The 23239-nt window shown below is 57.8% G+C and overlaps 1 protein-coding gene across 1 annotated transcript in view; it reads right to left on the bottom strand.

Moving 5' to 3' along the window:
• Positions 1 to 2783: 2783 nt before the first annotated feature.
• Positions 2784 to 23239, bottom strand: part of WWC3 (WWC family member 3) — an 82845-nt gene continuing 62389 nt past the window's right edge. Inside the window, exons 9-23 of the mRNA XM_055120840.1 lie at positions 20951 to 21193; positions 18058 to 18147; positions 17082 to 17647; positions 13405 to 13531; positions 13236 to 13310; positions 12999 to 13082; positions 12425 to 12617; positions 11600 to 11740; positions 11224 to 11345; positions 10574 to 10739; positions 9481 to 9645; positions 7942 to 8034; positions 6762 to 6989; positions 6486 to 6613; positions 2784 to 4898 (exon numbers count right to left, since the gene is read on the bottom strand). Of these exons, the coding sequence (XP_054976815.1) occupies positions 4832 to 4898; positions 6486 to 6613; positions 6762 to 6989; positions 7942 to 8034; positions 9481 to 9645; positions 10574 to 10739; positions 11224 to 11345; positions 11600 to 11740; positions 12425 to 12617; positions 12999 to 13082; positions 13236 to 13310; positions 13405 to 13531; positions 17082 to 17647; positions 18058 to 18147; positions 20951 to 21193 (2488 nt within the window). The 3' untranslated portion in view covers positions 2784 to 4831. The remainder of the gene's footprint in view (positions 4899 to 6485; positions 6614 to 6761; positions 6990 to 7941; positions 8035 to 9480; positions 9646 to 10573; positions 10740 to 11223; positions 11346 to 11599; positions 11741 to 12424; positions 12618 to 12998; positions 13083 to 13235; positions 13311 to 13404; positions 13532 to 17081; positions 17648 to 18057; positions 18148 to 20950; positions 21194 to 23239) is intronic.

Genomic DNA, 23239 nt, shown 5'->3' with positions numbered 1-23239 from the left:
TTTGGGTTTTTGGGTCATACCCGGCGATGCACAGGGATTACTCCTGGCTCTGCACTCAGGAATTACCCCTGGCGGTGCTCAGGGGACCATATGGGATGCTGGGAATCGAACCTGGGTCGGCCGAGTGCAAGGCAAACACCCTACCCACTGTCCTATCGCTCCAGCCCAGAGAGGGATGTTTTTAAATAGGCACCTCCTGGCCATTCGCAGGGGTCCCGGGGCCACTCCCAGCAGCACCCGGCCTGGCCCTGTTTGTCTGATGATCTGGTTCTGCCCAGATCCCCAGTTCTCAGATGCCACAGGGCACACCCAGTGGGGCTGGCAAACAAAGGCCCAGGGCACCCTCCCCAGACACCTGTGCACAGATCCCTCAGCTTTCCCAGATCCCTCCATAGAAACTCCAAATCCTACCAAATAGGAGCATTCTGCTTCCCGACAGCAGGCGTGGGTGATGGACAAGAAGATGCTACCTGGCGCTTCCCAAGGCATCTGCAGCTGCAAATGTAGATCACGAGCCTTGGTTTCTGGCCAAGGCTCGGCCGTCACTGCTGTGACCAACACTAGCTTAGAAAGCCCTCTGCATGTCACAGTGCGGTGGCCCAGGCCACTGTCATCCTAGGAAGCACCAGTGAAGATGCCGGGAGAGCAGATGGCCTGGGAGAAGTGCTGTTGCCCCCGGGAAACCTTCTAGGTGACATCCTGACAGGAAGAACCGGGGAGCTGCTGGTGCCAGGAAACTGATATGGTGAGAAAGCCATCAGTCTCGCTCCCAGAGTGGCATGTGGGCGCGGCTGCTGACCAAGGCTCAGTAGCGGGCACTCTGAAGAGCGCGAGGCTGGAAAGAAGGGGCTGCACCAGACTCGGGCAAAACAAGGCAGTCCTTCCTCACCCCTGGACTGAAGAATGGGATTTTCTGCATCAGAACCCGGCCTTCGAACAAAGCTGCCGGTGCCTGCCCAGGTGCTTTTGCTCAAGAGGCTACTGAGGTGTCTGTCAATGTAAAGGAAGACACCCTATAGTCCAGCTTCTTGAGGCCACACCAGCCACACGTCAAGGGGTCCAGAGTTGCACACGTGGCACGTGGTGACACTACTGTAGCACAGAGCGCCAGGCCATGCCCACAAAGCACATGCCACTGCAGCGAAGCACAGGGAACCGTGCAAAACCTTGCACCCAGGAGGCCCTGCCCCCTAGTCAGTGACTCCAGCTTCATTTTGATGCCACCGAATAGGTGACTGTCCTTGGGCTTTTCTGGAGAGGAGTGTCTGATGGTCTCTAAGCAAGAATGGAGGGCTGGAGCCATAGTACAGCGGGGAGGGTGCTTGCCTTGCACATGGCCAAGCCAGATTCTATCTCCAGCATCCCACAGGGTTCCCCGAGCCCACCAGGAGTTATCCCTGAGCATAACCGCGTGTGTCCCCACCTTGAAAGAGAAAACCCAAACAAACAAAATAGCAAGCATGGAGATGCCTGTGAGCCCGTGCATGTGGGAATACAGCGGCACGCCATTCAAAGGCTGAATTAGGAGCTCTCCCTTCGAGATCACTCTGGTCCGTGGAACCTGTGAACTTGGCAGCTGGCATCTGGTAAAGTTCCTAGAGTGGACAGATGCTCCCAGACTGTCTGGCAGGGCCCAGAGTCAGCCAAAGGAAGGTAGAGATGTGATGTGGAAGCAGAGGTCAGTCCTCAAGATGAGCTACATTTTTTTTTTTGCTTTTTGGGGTCACACCTGGTGATGCTCAGGGGCTACTCCTGGCTTTGCACTCAGGAATTACTCCTGGCGGGGCTCAGGGGACCCTATGGGATGCCAGAGATCGAACCTGAGTCGGCCGCGTGCAAGGCAAATGCCCTCCCCACTGTACTACAGCTCCAGCCCCAAGATGAGCTACTACTGACATTGACAGAAGTGGCTTTTAGAAGCTTTGACCCGGCAAGAAGACACATGCAGGACCTCCAGGCCTGTGGCCGGCCCTTGCCCCTCCTGTAGCTAGCAGGCTACTGCCACAGCACCTCAACTGGCTCAGTGAGCACTGCAGAGTGGGCAGGCATACAAAAAGTGGGTCTTCACAACCCACCACAGGCCATGTGCTGAGCAGAGTGCTCCTGGGGGGAAACTGGGATCAGCGGTGGTCCCCAAGTTCATCTGCAAAAGCCCGAACCTCCGGGAGTCAGGATGGGGCCTTTGAAGAGGGGGATGAGGATGGAGGAGGCGACTAGGGTGGGCCCAGAGCTGGTGGCAACAGAGACACTAGCCCTGCAGGGGCGGAACACGGAAGCAGCAGCCGGAAGGCGGCCACGACCATCCACCGACAGAGGCACTTCAGTCACCCGAAGGGGAGAAGCTCTAGGGCAGCCCTCGAGACTCAACATGCACAGGCCAGGTAATTCCAGGCCTGCGGTCACATCTGCCTCCTGAGAAAGTGGCCATTGGCCTGTGAGGGAGGAGCAGGGTTTAGCGTCAGAGGGCGGTCGGGTGCCCAAGGGGAACCACCAGGGGTCCTGCGAGCCAAGACTTCAACTTTTCCACTTGCAACCCCTTCCTATCTCAGACACTTTCCTGCCACATCCAGGCACATGCTGGGGCCACAGAGCCTACCAAGCACGACTCGGGTGGCTCTGAACAGCCACGCCAATGGCCCGGGATCCTCTGTCCCTTCACACAACATCCTCGGCCCCTGAGATTGAATCACTGGCCCAGCTGGCTGAAAATCTCAGGCCATAGTCGCTGGGTCTCCTGAATGCCTCATGGGAAACACACCCCCCTGCAAAAAATAAAATACATCTACAAATCAAACATTTATTAGTAATAATTCATAAACAGAAATGGTTTTTGAAACATACTAGCAAGTCTGACTGGGCAGCATCAGTGTGTGAATGACGGCTAGCTCTGTATCATGCATGACTGTCTGCCTAAGCGTTTCAGGAAAGTGAGTTTTAAAAATCATACCTCTCACGTTGCTGTTAAGGCAGGTTAGTTTAATTTTACAGAAGACTCGGAAACAAGACAAATGACACAAGTCGAGAGGACAGAGGCAAAAGCAGAGGTGAGCCCTGATTCGAACACACCGCCCACACACAAGTCCCGGGCACGGGCCCCCTCCCGCCCAGCCAGGCTGAGGACAGTCCCTGGGCCTCCACTTTCCGAACAGGGGCCGAGCCCGGGTGCAGCCGTCTGCGCGGGCCGGAAGGGGCCTCCTTCAAGTGGACGAACAGACGTGCAGGGACGCAGGGACGCAGAGCTGGAAGGCCGGGGCCCTGGGGCTGGCCCCAAAGCAGGGGCGATGGATCTCCCTGAAGCTCGTCAGCAGCTTCCCCCAGACTCCCCTGGACACGGCTGGCCAGAGAAGTCGCCTCGGCCATCTTCCCCGTCCCAGGAATCTGTGTGTGGCCGGCACGCGTCCCGGGCAGCCAGTCAGAGTGAGCAGGTCAGCAGTGGGGCGCGGGGGTGCTGCGGGCAGTTCTGGCGAGGACCAGTGGTCTGTGTCTCCCTCCCCATCCACCGGTGGCCATCAAGCGTTGTGGTGAGGATGGCGCCGCAGGGGAAGCCGTTTCCGTCGTACCAGCACTGACAAACTCCTTTGTCCGTGACAGGTCATGTGTCGATGAAATGCTTTACAAATTCAGTTTTCGTAAGTGTCAACAGGGGACTGAGGAGGGAACAGAGCGATTAAAAGGGGGTACTTCCAAAGCAGGGGTCACAAGAGCATGGTGAGAGGGTCCCTTTTTCCAGTCCCTGGCCTGGGGCTTCCCAGGTGAGGAAATTCCGTCTCTCACAGACAGGCATTGGGAGAAAGTTCTAGCATCTGCAGAGTCAGGGCATGCTCGTGACTGGCCGAACCATGCTCCTCGTGCACTGCTTCTAAGCTTTCCTGACCAACGCTGGCAGGCCAGTGGCTCCAGCCTTTCCACAGAGACCTGGGCACCAGGCCGGAAACCGCTGCAGGGGACCAAAGACTCATCTGGAAGTGGGTACCCGAGTTACCCACGTGCTTCCTTCGAAGGTTAGCCAGTCCCTGGGGTCCTGTGCTGTCACTGGCAGAGTCACCCACTCATTGTGTCCTCTTTCCCTGGCCTTCGTGACAGGGGACACCTTCTTGATCGCCACGCCCTGAAGGCGGTGTCACCCACGATCTGGCAGTGTGGGCCCCACTGTGGTCAGGGCCTCGAGGGGCTGCATCGGGGATGACAGCCGAGAGGCAGGAGGCTAGTGGGGTGCAGGCCAACCTAAGGCCTGGCCACTGAAGTGCTGCAGCAGGCACCTCGGTGAAGATGAAGCATGTGCAAGAGGACGACATACATGACACATGCATGTGGGGGAAGCTACGGGCATGGCCAATGGAGTACAGTGCCTGCATTCCCGGGGTCTGGAACCAAACACCGGCCTCCAAGTCCCATTCCACAGCGTGACAGATACTGAAGGACAAAAGTCAGTCTGAAGACACATCATAAAATTGGTATTTTCCTTCAAGGAAAAAAAGGACTATAAATAAATTACAATACAGTGAATTTGCCTGAACTCACTTCGTTTTCTCTCTTCCAGCCTTTAAGTCAAATAAAACAGCATAAAAACTGTACATTCTGAACACAATAGCTGATCTCTTATAAAATAACCTGTCCTCAGAGATGTTCATTTGACAACAAGGAAAAACCAGGCCCTGTTGTCGTCACTAGTACAAAATATATAGGTATAGATATATGCGTTTTATTTTGTTTTTACAAAATGTGTATATCAATAGCTTTGCGCAAATATTCTTAAGACAAAGTTTAGCTAGTCTAAGAAATTCATGGATAAAACAGGCAGATAAATATGTCATGTGTACAAAGCACCACATCAAACATCGTCGGCAGGCAGAGGCGGCACGTTGATCCTTGGTCTTGTGAAAAATGCGATCTTCTCCCTGGGAGCGGAAATGACTGCAGGTTAGAAGCTGGCAGGAGGCAGCGATGGGGACAACAGCTACCAGAGCGCCCGGTCCACCTGCAGCTCCCCTGAGTTGAAGCAAATGCTCTGAAGTGTCCAAAGTTGAGGGTTCATCTAGCCCCGGTGCCTCGGGCAGGGGTACTGCAGGCACTCGGTGTCTGCATTAGGACTGACTGACTGACGAGCTATGCGGATATACTTCTCTATGTTCTTTTGTAACCCAAACAAGCAACTTGAAAAAACCTATGTAGACAAGAATGAAGCCTGCAACTCAAGTGCTTATTTATTTTTTTATTCTTTTGGCTTTTTGGGTCACACCCAGCGATGCTCAGGGGATCCCCCTGGCTCTGCACTCAGGAATTACTCCTGGCGGTGCTCAAGGGGACCTTCTGGGATGCCGGGGATCGAACCCGGATCAGCTGCAAGCAAGGCAAAAACCTTCCCCGCTAGACTATCACTCTGGCCCCATGTGCTTATTATTCAGTCAGAAAAAGGAACAAAGGTCGGACAGATGCTACAACATGGATTAAGCCTCCAAAATAGGAAGCCAGGGGCCGGGGGCACAGCTCAAAGGCCTGGGCTCGACCTCCGGCACGGCCCGGTCTACACTACGGCGAGTGGAGCCCTGGAGTCTGACACCATCAGGAATATCCATGGGGCTCCAACACCACACAGAGCCCCTCACACACCCAGGGACAAACACAAAGTGTCATGGTAGGAGACGCTGCTGCTAAGAAATTTTGAGAAGTGGCAAATTCACAGAGAGGAAATGCAGATGGGTGGCGGCCCAGGCCTGGGCAAAGGGGCAGGGCAGTGAGTGTGTCGTGGGTACAGGACTTTCTTCTGGTGTGGGAGAATGTTCTGGAACTGGAATGGCAGGATTGCTCAACACTGAGAATGCACCAAATACCATGAAATCTTCCTTTGTTCTGTTTGGGGGGTCACACCCGGCAATGTGCAGGGTTCGCTCCTGGCTCTGTGCTCAGGAGTCACTCTTAGCAGTTGCACGAGGACCACATGGGATGCTGAGGCTGGAACCCAGGTTCACCTCGAGCAAAGCAAGCGCCCTCCCTGCTGTATTATCGCTCCAGCCCCAGAATCACTCTCTCCAATGATGCTGAATGTAGCTGAAATTTTTCTCATGTCCAAATAATAATGGAAAATGAGTCTGTGCAAGAGAAATTCAAGACAGCGGTATTGGGGCAGTCTATGGGGGTGCTAATAAGGGCTGTCTCTCACATGGCTCAAGCCTGACCGCTCACTGAACTACATGCACTGGCAGCCCTTCCCGCATGCATCCTCTGCTTCCGTCCTCCATGAATACACATATGTGAACCAATGTTGCTGACATGAGGGGACACTGGAAAGCCAGGCTGTGAAAGTCGGGGAGTGCGGGGCCTGGAGCTCAGAGGCACGGCACACAGACCTGCAGAGAGGCCCTCCGAGCAGACGGGCTGAGGAGCCGGCTCTCACGGTGAAAGCCGTGCCCGCAGCGCTGGGCAGTGTGCTGAGAGCAGGAAAGGGGGCTGCGGGGCCCTGCACCCACGCCCCGCCCCTCCCCTACCTGAAGGTCTGCACCCGGATGGGCTCGTCGTGGCTCTGCGTGCGCAGCTGGCACACGCCCCTGGACGCCTTCTTCAGCATCTTCTCGGCCGCCTGCTCCTCGTGGAAGTCAAGTTGGCTCTGTCTTGTCTGGAACAGCAACGGTGGTGCAACGGGCCACTGGAGTCGGCACGCGAAGAATGCCGGGCGCCACAGCCCGCCCCGTCCCAGAAGGCCCCGGGAACCCATGCCCCACCCCCAAGTCCCGGGCCGAGGGGGCTGTGCTCGGGGCCCTTACCTGGCGCTCGGCCTCCTTGAGCAGAGACAGGAAGCGCTCGTCCCGCAGCACCCAGAGCGGCAGGTCGCCGTGGCCACGCAGCTGGGCGTCCTCCAGGCGCTGGCGCAGCTCCCGCAGCAGGCCCAGCTCCTCGCTCAGCTGCCGCTGCCGGGTGCGCGACGCCTGGAGATCCAGCTCCAGGTCCAGCGATGTGCGGGCCATCAGCTTGGCCAGGGACGACCTGCACGGCTGTAGGGGGGCTCTCAGTCCAGGCCCAGCCCCCAGCAGGCCCCACCTTCCAGAAGGTTCTGCGCACTGAGCCAACACAGGTACAGCAGCCGTTCTGGGAGAGGCATTTCTCTCGGCATGACCCTTGCAACTGCAGAACCCTCCAGTTTGGGCCAAAGCAGTGGCAGCAGACTGGACGATGGCCTGTGTCACGTGTTTGCAAAACTGAAAAATGAGTGCCACTAGGGGGCGCAGGGGAGCCAAATGGGCATGACCTTTCTGAAACTACTGAGGGCTTTAGTTTGTTTTTTTCTCGGTTTTTGCACCATAACCAGAGGTGCCCAGAGCTTCGTCCAGGCTCGGCACTCGGGAATGACTCTTACAAGACCCAGGACCCCACACGGTGCTGGGAATTAAACCTGAGTCGGCCACGTGCAGGCAATCATCCTACCCACTGTACTATAACGTTTATAACAGGAGAAAAATCCCTAAGTACAGCACAAGAAGAAACCGATTCAATAAATTACAAGGCCAGGGGCTGGAGCGATAGCACAGCGGGTAGGGCGATTGCCTTACATGTGGCCAACGTGGGTTCGATTCCCAGCATCCCATATGGCCCCTTGAGCACCGCCAGGAGTAATTCCTGAGTGCAAGGCCAAGAGTAACCCCTGTGCATCGCTGGGTGGGACCCAAAAAGAAAATAATAATAATAATAATAACAATAATAACAATAATAATAATAAATTACAGGGCCAGCATCAAAGGCAGCCATGTGAAAGTCAGGTAAAAAATTGCACATGTGGAAAAAATCTCAAGAGACCAACTGCAGACACGAAAAGCTTGTCAGGATCATTTTGGCCGCACAGTTCCCCCACACCAGCAGCAGCGGGAAACAAAACACACAAAAACCCATTTCCTTCGATGAGTATCAGCAAACCACACGGCGAGCATCAACTGTACGTCACTCTCCTACCTGTTTATAGCGAAGGGTTCGTCTTTCTAGAGTATTTCGGACAAAGGGCAGCTTCCGGGGCAGCGTTGAACTGTCACTGTCACTACGATAAAGCTGCGAGGGAAAGAGGAAGTGCTGAGACGGGCGGCTCGCAATCAGCGCCCGCACACCCGGACTGCGAGCTCCGGCCAGGAGAGACCGACACTGCCACAGGCTGGGCAAGTAAAAGACAACCCGAAATAACCCCCTCCCCGGCTGCTCGCAGACCCCAGGCTCATGGAGCTCAGCTCAGCCCCCAGTACCAAGGGTGACAGGGCCGCCTGTCACGCGCTGTCCTTAGCCCTGGGCAGGAGCTGGGGAAATGGCCTTCCAACTACAAGACCTGCCCCTGGCCATAGGACAGGCCTGCGGGATCCAACATGGTCAACCTCTGCTGGGGGAGCCTCCCCCCCCACCCCCGGGCTCCGGGCGCAGGTTCGGCTTCGGGATCAGAGGCCTCACTGTCCATGCCAAGACAGGAAGTGCCGGCGCCTGGCAGCGCAGCCGCCCACTGCAGACTACAAACATGCGAGCAACAACGGGGCATCTGCACACAGGCACGGAGCCCTGCCGGCCTTGCGCCCCTTTCCCGACAGGCTGACTATTTCGTCCGTTGCCTGGTCTCCCGGGAAGGTTGGGAGGATGAGCACACGTGGTGGTGGGAGCAGCTGCAGACACCCCGAGTTCCCTCAGAAGCCGCTAGAACCCGAGCATCGCCCACAGGGGCCGGAACTGGAAGGCGCTTTCTGCAGGGATTCCAGTTCGCAGGAGAGGGTCCTCCAGACCACTGTGTTCACTCTATCCATGTCCCTCTGGGGCCGGGGGACGCCCAGTAGGCTGAGCACATGCTTTACATGCACGAGGCCCAGGTTCGAGCCCCTACACCCCCAGGTGCGGTCTCCAAAGCCAAATAAGATCATAAGGTAAAGTGCGCTCCGGGCCCGGGGCCGGGAGAGGTGGTGTGAGGAGCCCAAGCAGCGCCAGGTGGGACCCCTGAGCACAACTGGGTGGGACCCCCAAACCAAAACATAATCAGATGTCCTTCTCCTCCAGCCGCGGCCGTCTGTCACACTGTTACTGTGCCCAGAATCTTGGCCTGTTCCAAAGACCTCCCGGCCTCCCTTTGTCCGAGAGCTCCCCGGAGCCCGCAGCCCCCACCCTGCCCTCCAGTGAGTTTGCATGTGGTGGCGTGACCCCAAGGCATCCAGGCTACTGAGAGCCCAAGACCTCCTGAGTGACCCACTGCCCTGTGCTCACCCTGCGGGGACTCTGAACTCCTTAATCTGACTCTTTCGCCCAGCCACAAGCTGCTGCAAGACAAACAGCAGGTCGGGAGCAGCCTGAGGAAACCCACAGTGAGAACAGGGCGTGGGGACCGGGAGCACGGACGGGCCCCTTTTGCCTCACTGGGTACCGCTGGGAATCTCAGGAGTTGTCAGAACAACGTCATCACAAGGGAGACAATGCAACTCAGGAGGGCAGTCCGCCGTCGCACCAGGGGGGGAAAGAATGCCAACTCACTCTGCAGACATACTGGCTCCGGGCCCCGGGCGAGAAGGTCTGTGAGCGGACGATGGTGCCGCTGCGGACAAATGGTGAGCCGCGCACCCTGCGGCCCGGCCGCTCCTTGGGCAGCCCCGCCGCGTCTTCTGGGAAGAGGTCTTCCGTGTTGGTCTCCTTGTCGACCTGCAGGGTACAGCCCCGTTACCCGGCTCCTCACATGCACCGCCCACACGGCAGCATGGCACCAAGCCCCGTTCAATGCCCGGCACAACGGTGCCCTGATCAGGAGTGGTTCCTGAGCACAGAGCCAGGAGTAAGTCCTGAGCACAGCTGGGTGTGGCCCGGGACGGGGGGAGGAAAGGGGAAGAGCAAGGCACTACTGTAGGGCGCGGGCGATAAATCAGCACAGACACGCTTCACTGTGAATGCGAAGCTTCTCAGCACGCTGCGCCCGGCTGGCCTTGCTGGCCACTTCCCCAGCGGGCCCAGCGACGCTAAAGCCAAGGGCGGGGGGCAGGGGGGCGCTTACTACCCGCCTGACCACTTCCACCTTCTTACCTTGGCTGCCAATGCCAGTGCTCCCTAGCCCACAGAAAGCGGGGGCAAACAGTACTGAGCTAACAAGTGGGGAGCCCAGATGGAAGCGTGTGGGCGGCTGGTGTGTCATTCCACCAACTTCCCTGCAGCATTTCCCAATTAAAACCCAAGGGGCGAAGCTAGGCGCAATCCCGCCCCAGCCCAGGCCACTGTGCGCAAAGGACTCACAAAGTGGGGGACCAGCCGGGGCAGGGGTGGTGGGGGGCTCGGTGGTGCTGTGGGAACCCAATGGCTCAGGAACACCGTTGACACAGCTCTGACCCAGAGGGCTGCGTGGGATTTGTAGCGGTCCGCGGGGAAGGGAAGGACGCGGGCAGTGCTCACAGCAGGTGGACACAGTCCTGCCCCAACCATACAAAGCACACTTGGGCCTGGGGCCCCACCAGAGGGCACGGGATGGTGAGCAGCCTCCTGTAGCCCTGCAGTGCCCGCTGGCCACTTGCTTGCCTCGGCACAGCGTGACCGGCCGATGCTCTGTCCCCGTGCTCGTCCCTGCCCCCCGTGTTCTACCTACCTTAAGAGGCAGGGGCTGGAGTTTCTTGGGGCTGTAAAGGTTTGCCTGGGCGGCCAGACTGGGGGCCTGGGTGGCGTCGACCCCCACGCAGCAGGGCTCCGGGTGCGGAGGGCTGGTCTGGGCACAGCTGCTGCAGCCACTGTCTACGGAGTCCGCCTGCCAGCTCCTGAAAGGCCCCGACACCCATCAGAGGGGCGCCCCTAAGCCCCCAGGGCTGACAGAAGGGCCTTTGCATCTGGGCTGGGCACTCGGCAGCCATGGGCCTGCGGCCAAGACTGAGCTCACGGCAGCGCCACACTTGTGTCCCTGTGACTTCAGGGAAAGTGGCTGGGGCGGTGGGGACACCCTGTAAAGCTCCCGCCAAAGAGGCCCAGAAGCTGCTCCGGGCAGGACACAGGGCCAGGGCCTGCTCAGTAAAGGGCCGAGTGGATGGTGCTCAGACGGGCCCGGGCAAGGCCAGGAGAGGGGCTGAGGGCGTTTCTCCAGCACATGTCCTGGAAGTTCCTGTGGGGAGCGGGCGCCAGGCAGGTACTCTACATGTGGAAAGCTGTGAGGGTACCCCAGGGCCCGGGGACAGAGGCGCCCCACGGCCCTAAGTGGGGGGAAGTGTCCGGGGAGGCACCGTGGCCTGCAGCTCGGAGGGGCCTCACCTCTCGGACACGGCCTCGGCCTGCTCCTCCGTGCACTCGAGCTTCACGCGCTCCTCGGCCAGCTCCCGCTCCACCGCCTGCAGCTGGGCCGTGGTTCTGGCCAGCAGCACGGTCACTGCGTCCTGCCGACACAGGGCATGGCCTGAGGGCCCTCAGGAGCCCGGACTGCCAGGGCCCAGAGGTGCTCTCGACGGGTCTTTACGGGACGTGACGGGAAAGTGCCGACACGGACTCAGTCCTTGGCCCCACTTGGAACCATGAACTGTGCCAGCTGACCATGACCGACACCCCACGCCCCCTTCCGGTTCCCTTGATCTGCGGAATATCCGCGGAGCGTCTGTTGAAATGGTCCCAGGCAGAGCCCACGGTCACCTACCGTCTTCTCGGCGGCGGCGCTGGCGGCCGGGGCCGCAGGCTCCGCAGTGCGCTCGGGGCCGCTGAACACCTGCACGGGGCACCAGCGCAGCTGCATGTCACTGCACGTGTCATAGTCCGCCAGGCTGATCTGTGCAATGCCCTGCACGGGTTCCAGATGGAGAGCGCTCAGCCACGAACTCCATGCCCCCTGAGCCAGCAAGGAAGCAGGGTCCCAAGCGCCCCCAAAGGGCCGAGAAGAGCCGGCAGGGAGCATGCACTGGGGTTCTGAGCTGCCATTTGGGGAGCCACAATTCTGCCAGGAAGGGCTAGAATACAAGGGTGGGAGCGAGAAACCCAGACACAGAAAGCACCCTGATTTCCAGGGCTGGCCTGGCGGGGGGCTAAGGCCAAGCTGCCCAGCTGGGCAGTCCGAGGATGCAATCTGGGTACCTGAATGGTAACCCTGAGTGTAATGCGGGCCCTCTGCAAGTCTTTCCCTGTACACCCCCGGCTGCCAGTGGTGCAAACACCTCGGCTCCATTATGCAGCTGAGCTGGATTTCGCTTTCAGTTGACGCATGTGCAGAAACCTTTGGCTGTTGCCATATGGGCCCAATGCTTAAGAAGCTCCCACACCATACGGTTTCGGGCTTTTATGTGCCCATCAACCCTACTCTGTTCCTGTGACTGCACACGGGAGGGGGGAGGGGGGAGAAACTGCAGGGAAGTCCCCGCAGGCACCAGGATTACAGGCCGGGCGCCTCGGGCCGGGAGAGGAGGAAGCTGGGACGTGAAGGACACCGGGACAGGGAGGACACGGTGCGCGCACACTGAGGGGCACCTACCAATAGCTCCTCCTGCAATTGAGGGCTCAGTGAGCACACATACAGCTGCAGCGACCTCACGGCCCTGGCGCCCGCGGGCACGGGGATGCGGAACACCTCATTGAACACCAGGTGCCGCTGGCACTCCAGGGCCTTGGAGCAGTAGGTGCTGGGTGCGCTGGAGTCCAGCGGGGGCAGGTAGACACGGACATGGCTGCAGGCGAGAAGGACAAGACAGGGCACACGCTGAAGGCAGGGCACCCGGCACACACACGCCCAGCACCTAGGAGCCCAGTAGCCTGAGGCCCTGAGGCGATCCCCGCAGCCGCCTTCTCCTCAGTGCAGGGCCTGAGGCCGTCTGGTGCTGCAGTGACCAGGCCTCACGCGTTCCCCTGTGGCCCTGGGGATGGAGCCCAGGCCCGTTCCGTGTGCCAGCTCAGTGGTCACTGCACCCCAGGCCTCAGGCCTCGGTCCGGCTGGGTTTCAGTGAAGCTGAGCCCCAGGCCGGAGACGTGGGACAGGGCCCGGCCCACTTCCACGCCCCAAGCCCTGACACGAGTGCCCCCCCAGCCCCCCCGCGGCTCCCGGGGCTCACATCCTGCGCTCAGGCGCCTGCAGCCGCTCCAGGTTCTTGAGCTGCAGCACATTCACGAGGAGACACTCGGCGGCGCTGTCGTGCCTAGGAAAGGGACACGGCCACGGTCCCCACGGGGAAGCTCCTAGAGGAGGCCAGCCCCACCCCGCCCCAGGACTCGGAATCAGGAAGGCGCCAGGGCAGACGGTCCCCAGGGGTGCGCTGGCCTCACGGTGCATGGGAGCCCCCTGGACTCACAGAAACCCCACGTGGATCTGGGGTCCCTCGGGCGCCGCAGCTTCCCCACGCGCCGGCTCCTCGGCATCTTCACTCCTGTGCAGGGGGGAGAGGCGCAGGTCACCCCCAAGGGGCCCGAGGCAGAGCGACAGTGCCAGCCTGAACTCACTGCGTGCCGCAGGCCCCTCACCTCCTGGGTGGCGGTTCAAAGACCCCACTGTCGCTGGCCAGCGAGTGCGCCGACACACAGGCCGAGGTGCGACGCGTCCTCCGCTCCAGCCGCCGTGCACTGTCCCCGCGGAGAGTGACTGTCGCACCTGAGAGACACAGCAGGTCACCGGGGCCACCCTGGGGACTGGGGGGCCGGTTCTCCCACAGGCAGAACATGATGGAAAAGTAAGCGCCACCCCAAAGGACACGGGGAACAGTGACTACCATGAGAATGAAGCCACACGGCACCTGGAACCGACCGGGGCGAGAGAGAGCTGCCCTCAGCAATACTCTCCGGGGTCCAAAGCTTGCCCCTTGCAGACACCCTCCTTTCCTCTCACACCCACTTCTACCAAGAATCTTGGGTCACCTTCTCAGCTGTCCCCGCTTTCCTCTGGGCAACAAGTGCCTTCCAGCAGAGCCGCTGACTAAGGCTGCTGCTCCACGCATGCGCCAGTCCCAGCCCTCACAGCTTCTCTCCGGCCCCCAAAGCTCCAGTGTCTGCCAACAACTGCACACAAACACGGCCCACAGCCTAGGGGGAGCACTTTCACCCTGTCCCCAACAGAACAAGCTGATTCTCTGGTGCCCAGAGGCAGCGATGCACCCACTCCCAGTGGCAGACACAGGCACTCCCTTTGCAACCTGGATTCCAGTCATGCACCGTGGGCCCGCACCTCCAGCCCAGACACTCGGCACAGCGCCGACACAGCCCCTGACGGTCATTCCTTTAGGGAAATGACACTGAGGCTAACTCTAAGCACCTCCGGTCAGCCCGATGGCGCCTCGGACTCTTCTCTCCAGCTCCAATGAAGTAAGGTCAAGAGAGCGCACATGGAGTGACTCAGCCTCACCTACCCCAAACTTAGTCTCTGCAGAATCGGAAATGGCCACAAACGCACAGCTCAGCCAGTCTCACGAAGCCTGCAGCCTAGCCTTGGGCGGGAAGGGGCCAGGTACCCGGGGGCACTGCCACTGCAGTCAGCAAATCCAATTCTCCCAACGTCAGACTGTCTTCAAGACAGACACACAGACACACAGACAGAACTGACACCCAAACACATCAACGCTGACTGATCTAAAGAAAATAAATACAATGGCGATGGCCTTGTGGGCGAAGGCGCCAGCCGGTGCGTTCCAATGACGAAAGCCATCACACTCTAGAAACCTCACGATGCTCACAGTTGCACGAGCACTATTCAAGCGTGGCGACCACACCTGGGCACCCCAAACACACCCTTTCTGGGCACGGTAGGCCAGCAAGGAGGGGGAATCCCAGGGGCACTTACAGTGATGACCGTTTCTGCGGAGCCGCATGAGAAGAGATCAAGAGAAAAAGGACAAAGTGAAAAGACCGCAGCACTGAAGGCAATGATTTTCAACGCATAAACATGCAACAAACAACTGGGCAAAGTTTGCTTTCGCTGATGCGTACTTTCCAAATATAGCCCGATTCTAGATTTAAAAAAAAAGCAGCTCAAAACTACGACCCATTTGCTATTTAGAATGCGGGGAAGGTTTAAAATGTGAAAATAGTAAAGGTTATGTTCTATTTTCCCCAGTTCCTGGCCTGCCCGATCCCCATGGTTTAAAGCACACTGGAAGAAGTTGTGCTAAGAGTTTTGGAAGAAGTTGTGCTAAGAGTTTTGCCTTCTAAGTTCAGGCAAACTCTAGATAAAATTAATAATTTTATCTTAGGAGGATTTCATCATGGGGAGCTGGAGATTGTGGACTAAGGCACTTGCCTTGTAAGAGGCTGACCCAGGTTCAACCCCCAGCCCCCCATATGGTTCCGTGAGCACAGCCAAAAGTGATCCCTGAGCACAGAGCCAGGAGTAAGCCCTGAGCACAACCAGGCACGGCCTTAAATACAAAATGTTTTTTTAAAGTTTTAAATAAAATTTTATCATGCTAAAATCTGTTTGAGATGAATCTTAGACTGGACTTCCCTGGCCAGATTACAGAGCCAGAAAAAACTATGTGACCTTGAGCCTGATATGATGGGCTGGGAGCATGACAAGAGCAAATATCGCTGCCAAATTTCGGAGGTTATGATAACCCTGGCCTCAGGTAGTCTTACAAGCATCAAGAAGAAAAGGTTAATTACCTTATATGCATGTGTGAAGCAAGTTTTCCAGCCCTGGGCCCTGAGAACACCCACTAGTACCCATTCACTAAGAAAATTACTCCAAATTTATAATAAAGCAGCCAAGTGTAATCTGCGATTCTACCACGAGATGGCAGTATCGAACACAAATACGGAATTTCCCCACTAGGCAGCAGTGTTGCGCAGGAACAGAATGCCATATACGAATCAACCACAAGATGTCACTCTAAGACCGTAGAGCAAATGCCTCCCAATCTCAGAAGCTGGAATTTACTAGAGGATAGAGAATGACAAAGTTAGGATGAGAAATTAATTCAGGTATTTTGCATCCCATCTTGTCTTTACCCCGGCTCAAAGGCCACCTTCAATCTTTGACTGATTTTCTTCCTTGTCATATTAATACTCATATTCTCGATCTTTAAAGAAAAGTGGGCACACAAAATAAAAGGGCTGGGAAAAGAAAGTTCTGCAGTGAAAGACCTGCTGCTCTTATGTGCATTTTCTTCTTTTAGGTGGAAGAAACAATGGACCAATGACTCTTTACCAGGGCCCGAGCAATAGCACAGCGGGTAGGGTGTTTGCTTGGCACGCAGCTGACCCGGGTTCGATTCCCAGCATCCCATAGGGTCTCCTGAGCACTGCCAGGAACGATTTCTGAGCACAGAGCAAGGAGTGACCCTTGAACATCACCATGTGTGCTCCAAAGACCAAACCAAACAAAAAATGAATCTTTACCCATGAAGAAAAAGTAAATAAGAGTTACATCAATAAGTTAAAAAAAATTCTGGGAATGCTGAAATAATTGCTGAGGAACACTGCAGAGAGAACAAAAAAACGGAGATGCCAAAAACCCTCAGAAAATAAGTGGTCTGGCACAAGTACCTGAACTGCAATAAGCAGCACGACTGTAAGGTGAAGAGTGGAACATGTGAAGGAATCAGAGATCCACCTTGCTCAGTAGCAAAGAAGTTGATAGTCAAGTGGCCCCAAAGACACACAGTAAGGTAGTAAGGTTAGGGGTCTGCCGACCAGCAGAAAAAGTGAGCTGGCAGAAAATGACTGATGTTTAGTGGCACATTCAAAGTCCAGACACTTGCCTCATTTCCACACTGATAGCGCTGTGTCCCGAATACGGCCCGGGAAGGGATGAAGAAACGAATGCACAAAGGAAGTCGAGATTTCCTTTGGGCTAGGAAAAGGGCTGAGTCCACAAGCTGGACTTGGACAGCACCCACAGCGAGTTCAACGTGGACAGTTCTGGGACATTCACGGAGGCCCCTGGCCCTCCCTAGCCAGTCCTCTGGGTGATGGCGGGTGATGCTCCTTTCGGATTTGGACCACACGTGGCAGCGCTGGGGATTGAACCCTGCCTCCTGCATCCAGCCCTGGGCCGGCCGCCCAGCCTGAAGCCCTGCCTAGCAACCAGCCAAGCCCTACCCTGGCGGCAGGCACGCACTCAGCTACAGCACGGGGCTCAGGGCAGCGCGCCTGCTGTGGCCCCGGAGGAGACCTCCCTTCCCGGGCAGAGGCCAGGCGCGAGGGGTACTCACTTGTGCCCATGGCAGGGGCGGTCACTTGGGCTCCCCGCTCTCGAGGCCCGTCCCCTTCCCCGGGGAAGACGTGCGGCTGCAGGGCCACGGTGGCCTGTGGGTCTTCATCCCCAAAGGCACACGCCTGAGCCCGCAGTCTCTCTAGGGCACTCAGGCCCGGCACCTCGAAACCATCTACCACCTGGGCCAAGGGCGAGTCACGCGCAGCGGGGAAGAAGGCTGTGTCGCGGGGCGAGCTGGGCGGGGACAGCGAGGACAGGGAGGAGCGGGAAGACAGGGACGCCAGCGACTGGGGCGTGTCCAGGGAGCGCCTCTGCTTATAGAGGCCGGCGGGGCCCAGGGCATCCGAGAAGGCGCCGTCTCGGGCCAGGGCATCCAAGGGGATCAGGTCGAAGCTCAGCAGCTGCCCCGCCTCTGCGTCCGGCTTGTCGTACTGAGGGAGGCCATAGATGTCGGTGAAGCTGACGGAGCTCAGGGAGCCGCGGCTGGACGCCAGGGAGCCGCGGCTGGACGCCAGGGAGCCACGGCTGCTGCCCGAGGACACTGTCAGGGTGCTGGCAGACAAGCTGGAACGAGAGAGCCCGCGATCCTGGAGAGGCAGCTGGGCGCTGCGGCGTCGGCCTCCCAGTAACTGAGCCCACGCCCGGGAGCAGCAAGGAGGGCGCCCGCACCCCCCTTCGGAACGTGGCTAAGAGCACTCAGTGCTGCCCTGAGTGCGAGCTGAGCTCAGTCGCCAGTGCTCATGACCTCCCCACTGACCCGGGAGCCTTGGCGGCTGTCGCGCCGCCTGGCCCTTTCACCCAAAGGGGGCTTTACAGAGCCCCGCGCCCTTCAAGGCCCCGGGGAGCTGACGGCCGAATGGGGCTGTGTGGCACACAGGAGCAGGAACCCCGGGCGACAGCACAGGGCGACGCTCTTGGCTCTGTCCTGCCCAGGATCGTTCAAGAAGGAGGGTCCTTCCGCTCGCGGCACCCACCTTTTCAACTGCGACTGCAGGTAGGACGTCAGCCGGGTGGCCTCTTCCAGCTGCATCAGGAGGCGGCTTCTCTTCTCCCGAAGCAGAAGCCTGTGAGGAAAGAGGCCGTGGGGACACCTCAGAGACAGGCACTTTCCCACCGGGAAATTCCAGCCGGAACTGCTGCGTGCTGCAGCGCCTAGAACCACTCAATCCTAAGCAGCATCTCTGATCACACACAGAAGACTACCACGGACTCATTTCTGCCCTGCATGAAAATAGATCCTATAAACAATACAAACGCGCAGGCGGAAGGGTAATGTGATGTGTGCTCGAGGGCTCTTGCGGCAGCCTTCTCTCTCTCTCTCTCTCTCTCTCTCTCTCTCTCTCTCTCTCTCTCTCTCTTTCTCTCTCTCTCTCTCTCTCTCTCTCTCTCTCTCGCCACTCGCGTTCGGTGCTCCCGAGCTGCTGTGTATGAACCAGATCAGGAGGGCTCCTCCTTGTGCTCTGCTTCTGTGTGTGTCACTGTGCTCTATTCTGTTTGTCTTTATCTCTGACTCTGTCTCTGTCGTCTCTCCTCTGATCTCTTCCAATCTCTCTTCTTCTGATCTCTCTCTCTGGAGCCTTTCTGCTTCTCTCTGTGGAGCCCCACTCACTCTCACTTCTGACTCTGACTCTGATTCTCACTTGCTTTGGGCTCTTTCTTTCCGCTGCTTCTGCCTCCAATGATTCTCTTTTGCTCTATGCTCTGCTTCTGTGTCTTTTCCTTCTTCTGTGTCTTCTCTCTGCTTATGTTACAGCCTTAGTTTATTCAGCAGTCACATAGGGTGGTGACACAAAGGTGGGTTGAACATTAACAAATCAACAAAGAGGGGTAACTCCTCCAGGAGATTAACAAAATCTCATCTAAGGAGATTACTCCAGATTACAAGGAGATCCACTCAAGGACGGGATCCCATCCAGGGTGTGTTGCTTTCTTCTTTCCACTTAATTAGTTGTAGTAAATCTACTTCTAATATTTCTAGCAATGTCATTCTGTATGAGCACAGTAAGAGATATATCAAACTTAAAGTTTGGTTCTTCCTGAGGACATCTCACTATATATTCCAGACCACAGTCTTCAGGCCAGATTAGTCTTCCTAACCCCAGCATGGTCCTAGTCTCATCATTACTTTTGGATCATGACAGCATTTGTCTATGACCATACTCTCAACTTATAGCTGAGTATTGTGGTGCTTTGGCCTGGCCCATTTTGATGCCAGGGTGGCTCACAGCTTGCCCTGGGTCCATTCTGTCCCTCATCAGGACCCTGCTTTGGGGGTGCTAGGAACTAAGGGCAACTGAGTTGAGAAAGCAGAGGCCCAGGAGTAAATATTATTGGAGTCAATCAGCTCCCAAGTTACAAAGTATAATATTAACTGTCTTCCTGTGTCCATACAGAAAGGACATTGCTTTAAGGTAAACTAAGTTCCCTGTGGAAGGCTGAAAGGACAAACCCCATGTTATCCTACAAGATCCCAACTCCCTGGTTAGTGCTCAGTCCCCGGAAATGTCAGTGCAGGAGAGTATGAATGGACAGATGATGGAGGAAAGAGTGGGGGGAAGAAGGGATGGATGAGGGTGATGGGCAGAAGAATGGGGAGGGGTGGAGATTTGGGTGGATGGGTGGGTAGGCGAGTGGATGGAGGCACAGTTCGTAGTACAATCGCAGGTGGCTAGAAGTAGAAGTGGGTGGCTGGAAGCAGCAGGTGGGCAGCAGAAAGAATAGACGGACGGTGCAAGGGCGGATGGGCAGACAGCAGGGTGAGTGGGTAGCAGGGTGGCAAGGAGGTACACAGAGGCATGATTTCAAGCCCAGAACAAGTAGTGATATACTAGAAATCCTTGAAGCAGTAGATCCCCTCAGCGTAAGCCCTTTCTGGGCACGAACACGGGGAACTAAACTCCTGTTTGAAGAAGAGAGCAAGTGTCACCTCTTCCACTGCGGCCTGCACCGAGCACAGTGGCTGGCCCTGATGAGGGCATCTTGGTTTGTGATCAAAGTCATGGCCCTGGGGCCCCAGAAGCTTCCTGCTCTGACAGCCGAATCGCTCCAGGCCCGGCAGTACCCAGGGGACCCGAAGCCGGTTCTAAGTTCCCACTTGCCCCCCCCCCCCGCCTTCATTTGCAGACACCTGGCTGGGCCCAGGAAACAGGACGCGCCATGGGCCCATTTCTCGTGGACAAGCAGACTCCAGGGAGCTGCAGGAGCTGGCGAGGGGCCCTGGCAGAGGGTGGCAGGAGACTGCTCAGCAACACCGTGCTCCAGGCCACTGAGTGATGGCCTCTGCCTCCCGGGACTGCCCTGGGTCTGGCCCCACAGAGACCCTGGGAGGTGAATGAACTTGCTTCCATGCCCAGGATGCTGGCACCGCCCCTGGCAAGGACATACGGCTGGGGGGTCACTGTGGTGTCCTGAGAGGCAGGTGCATTCTCGGGACCCGGTCACGCCCCAAGAGAGCCAGAGGGGCTCCTGGGGAACATCCCCGCATCCAGGACCCACTTCAGTCAGCTCTGTGGCCTTGGGGGACTGGGTGGGCTCGGGAGCACCGTGGCTCTGCCCATCGGCCGGCCCGTCCAGTCACATGCTGTCCCCAGAGACACGGCTGACGCTTGGTGAGAGGGCTGTTTCTGGGGTGTCTGTGAAAGCAACAAACACCCCGCGTGCAGTCAGTCCTGCCAACGCCATGCACTTGGCGGGCTGTAAGCGGGGCAGCTGGCCAGGGAAGGCCCGGGCAGGCCACCCGAGGACAGGCGATGCCAGGCTGGACACAGGCAACGGAGCCCAAGGGAGCCGTTCCAGGAAGGCGTATGGCCTAAGCCTCACGGGCCTCTCCTAGCGTGCCCTGTCCCCTGCCACGAAGCGGACACGCACCTTTCGGGGGCGCCCTGCACGGCCGAGGCGCGGGCGCGTTGGATGTCGTCCTCCAGCCGCTGGCGCTCCTCCTGCAGGCGGCCCTCGGCCTCGGGCGGCCGCCTGTGCTGCGGCGCGAGCAGCAGCTCCTGCAGCAGCGCCTCCTTCTCCTTCACCAGCTGCTGCCGCTCTCGGTCGGCCTCGGCCAGGCCCGGCCACGACTCGCTCTCCAGCTGCGCCAGCTGCTGCTGGATGCTGCAGACCCTGCCGGGTGCGCACAGAAGTGCATGTCAGTAACGCCACACCAGGCGCACGTGTCCCCTCTGCAACCCCGTGACCTCGGGGACAGAGACGGCATTGGGTGCTTTTCAAAGTGACCATGCTTCAGTGGCAGCTTTTTCCCCTTTCTGGGGGGGCGGGGCACACCCGGCGATGCTCAGGGGATCCTCCTGGCTCTGCACTCAGGAATTACTCCTGATGATGCTTGGGGACCCTATGGGATGCCGGGATCAAACCCAGATTGGTGGCATGCACGGCAAACGCCCTCGCCGCTGGACTATCGCTCCAGCCCCAGGCACTCTTCTTTCTCTATCTCTCTCTACTTTGGGGCAGGCTAGAGGTGGCAGGACGGAACCTGGGGACACAGGTGGTGGGAAACGTGCACTGGTGAAGGGACGAGTGTTGGAATATTATATAACTGAAGGCCAATCATGAGCTTTGTAGCTATGTATCTCACAGTGACTCATAAACAAACAAACAAACAAACAAATAAATAAAGAGCCCACGCTGAAGTGCAGATCCCGGGCTCCGCCCACCTCCCGTGCCCATCCGCAGGACATGAAACTGCCCTCATGCCCTGCCCTCTGCCACGGCCTCTCTAACTGCCGGACTGAGAAGCCGGCACAGAGCCCTAGCGAGTAAAGGGCCCCTGGCCCAGCTCACCGCCGGGGGCGTGGACCTTGCTACGGCGAAGGAGGCGCCAGCCTCACAATGGAGTTCGGAGGGGCCCAGGGGCTGTCCGTCTTTGGAGACGGAAAGCGGAACACACGAGCCCAGTGCGTGATGGGGAGTCAGGGCACCCCCTCGCAGCAGAGTCCCAAGGCTCCCTGACATCTCAGTAGCAGAGAAAGAATGTCAGGCCCAGGCCTGCTGGCAGCGGTGGGGCCGGCAGCCTTCGGGTGGCTGGTGTGACTCCCTGTGTAGGCAGTGAGACTCCTACACCCCCCCACGCAGGGTCTATTCCAGCACCATGCCCACAGCACCCCCGGCGGCGCTTGGAGCAGCTGCGTGCCAGGCTCCCCGGGGCCCGGCCTGCTGGCTGCATGGCCACGGGAGCCCCCCCTTCAAGTTCACAGCCAATTAGAAAGCCACGCTCATGTAAGAGGGTCACAAGGCCCGGTTCCAGGGCCTGCAGTGTCCTCGCGCCCCGCTCCCGAGGAAGCAAAGGAAAACGCTGTGTCAGCAGTCTCACTCGAGCTCATTTCCTGAAAACGCGGGCGAAGGCTGCCAGAGCGTGTCGCAGAGCAAACTGAGAACCAACGAACCTGAGTGGCCCCAGGGCCAACCCGTGTCTAACCGGTGTCAAGAAAACGTCTGCACGCAGGCACGTGCCGAAGTCCAGGCATCCCCCAAAATAACTTAGCGCCAAGTCAGGAATTAATACCCAACAAGACTTCTGGAATAAGTCAAAAGGGAGGAATAAAAGATGAAAGACACAAAATAGGCAAATTCACTGAGTCTTTCGTTCCTTCCATTTGGATTGATCAGACCAGCAGGCCCATTTCTAGAAGTGCCAGCTTAGAATTTTTGGAAGCTTCTGTGTGAGGGTCAAGATCCTACATCAGTGTGGGGCCAGAAAGATAACACGGCTGGCTGGAAAAGCTGGCCTGGTTCAATCCATATGATCTCCTGAGAACCACCAAGAGTGGCCAAAAAAATGAAATAAAAAAATTCTGGGTGCTGGAGCGATAGCACAGCGGGTAGGGCATTGGCCTTGCACGCAGCCGACCCAGGTTTGGTTCCCAGCATCCCATATGGTCCCCCAAGCACCGCCAGGAGTGATTCCTGAGTGCAGAGCCAGGAAGAACCTCTGAGAATCGTGCAGTGTGACTCAAAAAGCAAAATAATAAAAATAAAATTCTATGTAAGTGGTTAGAGAGAGAGATGTGAGGGCTAGAAGCCCCAGTGTATCTCCTGCAGTGGACAAAGAGCCTGACGCCTGACAGGGGCATGGACGCTGAGGGCAGCAGGAGTCTGAACCCGAGCGAATTCCATGCAAGGTAACCCTTCGCCTTCCAGGACAATCTCAAG

This window comes from Sorex araneus, chromosome X (assembly GCF_027595985.1).
Source record: "Sorex araneus isolate mSorAra2 chromosome X, mSorAra2.pri, whole genome shotgun sequence".
NCBI lineage: Eukaryota > Metazoa > Chordata > Mammalia > Eulipotyphla > Soricidae > Sorex > Sorex araneus.
The sequence above is the reverse complement of the archived record's forward strand: the minus strand, read 5'-3'. Positions and strand labels throughout refer to the sequence as shown.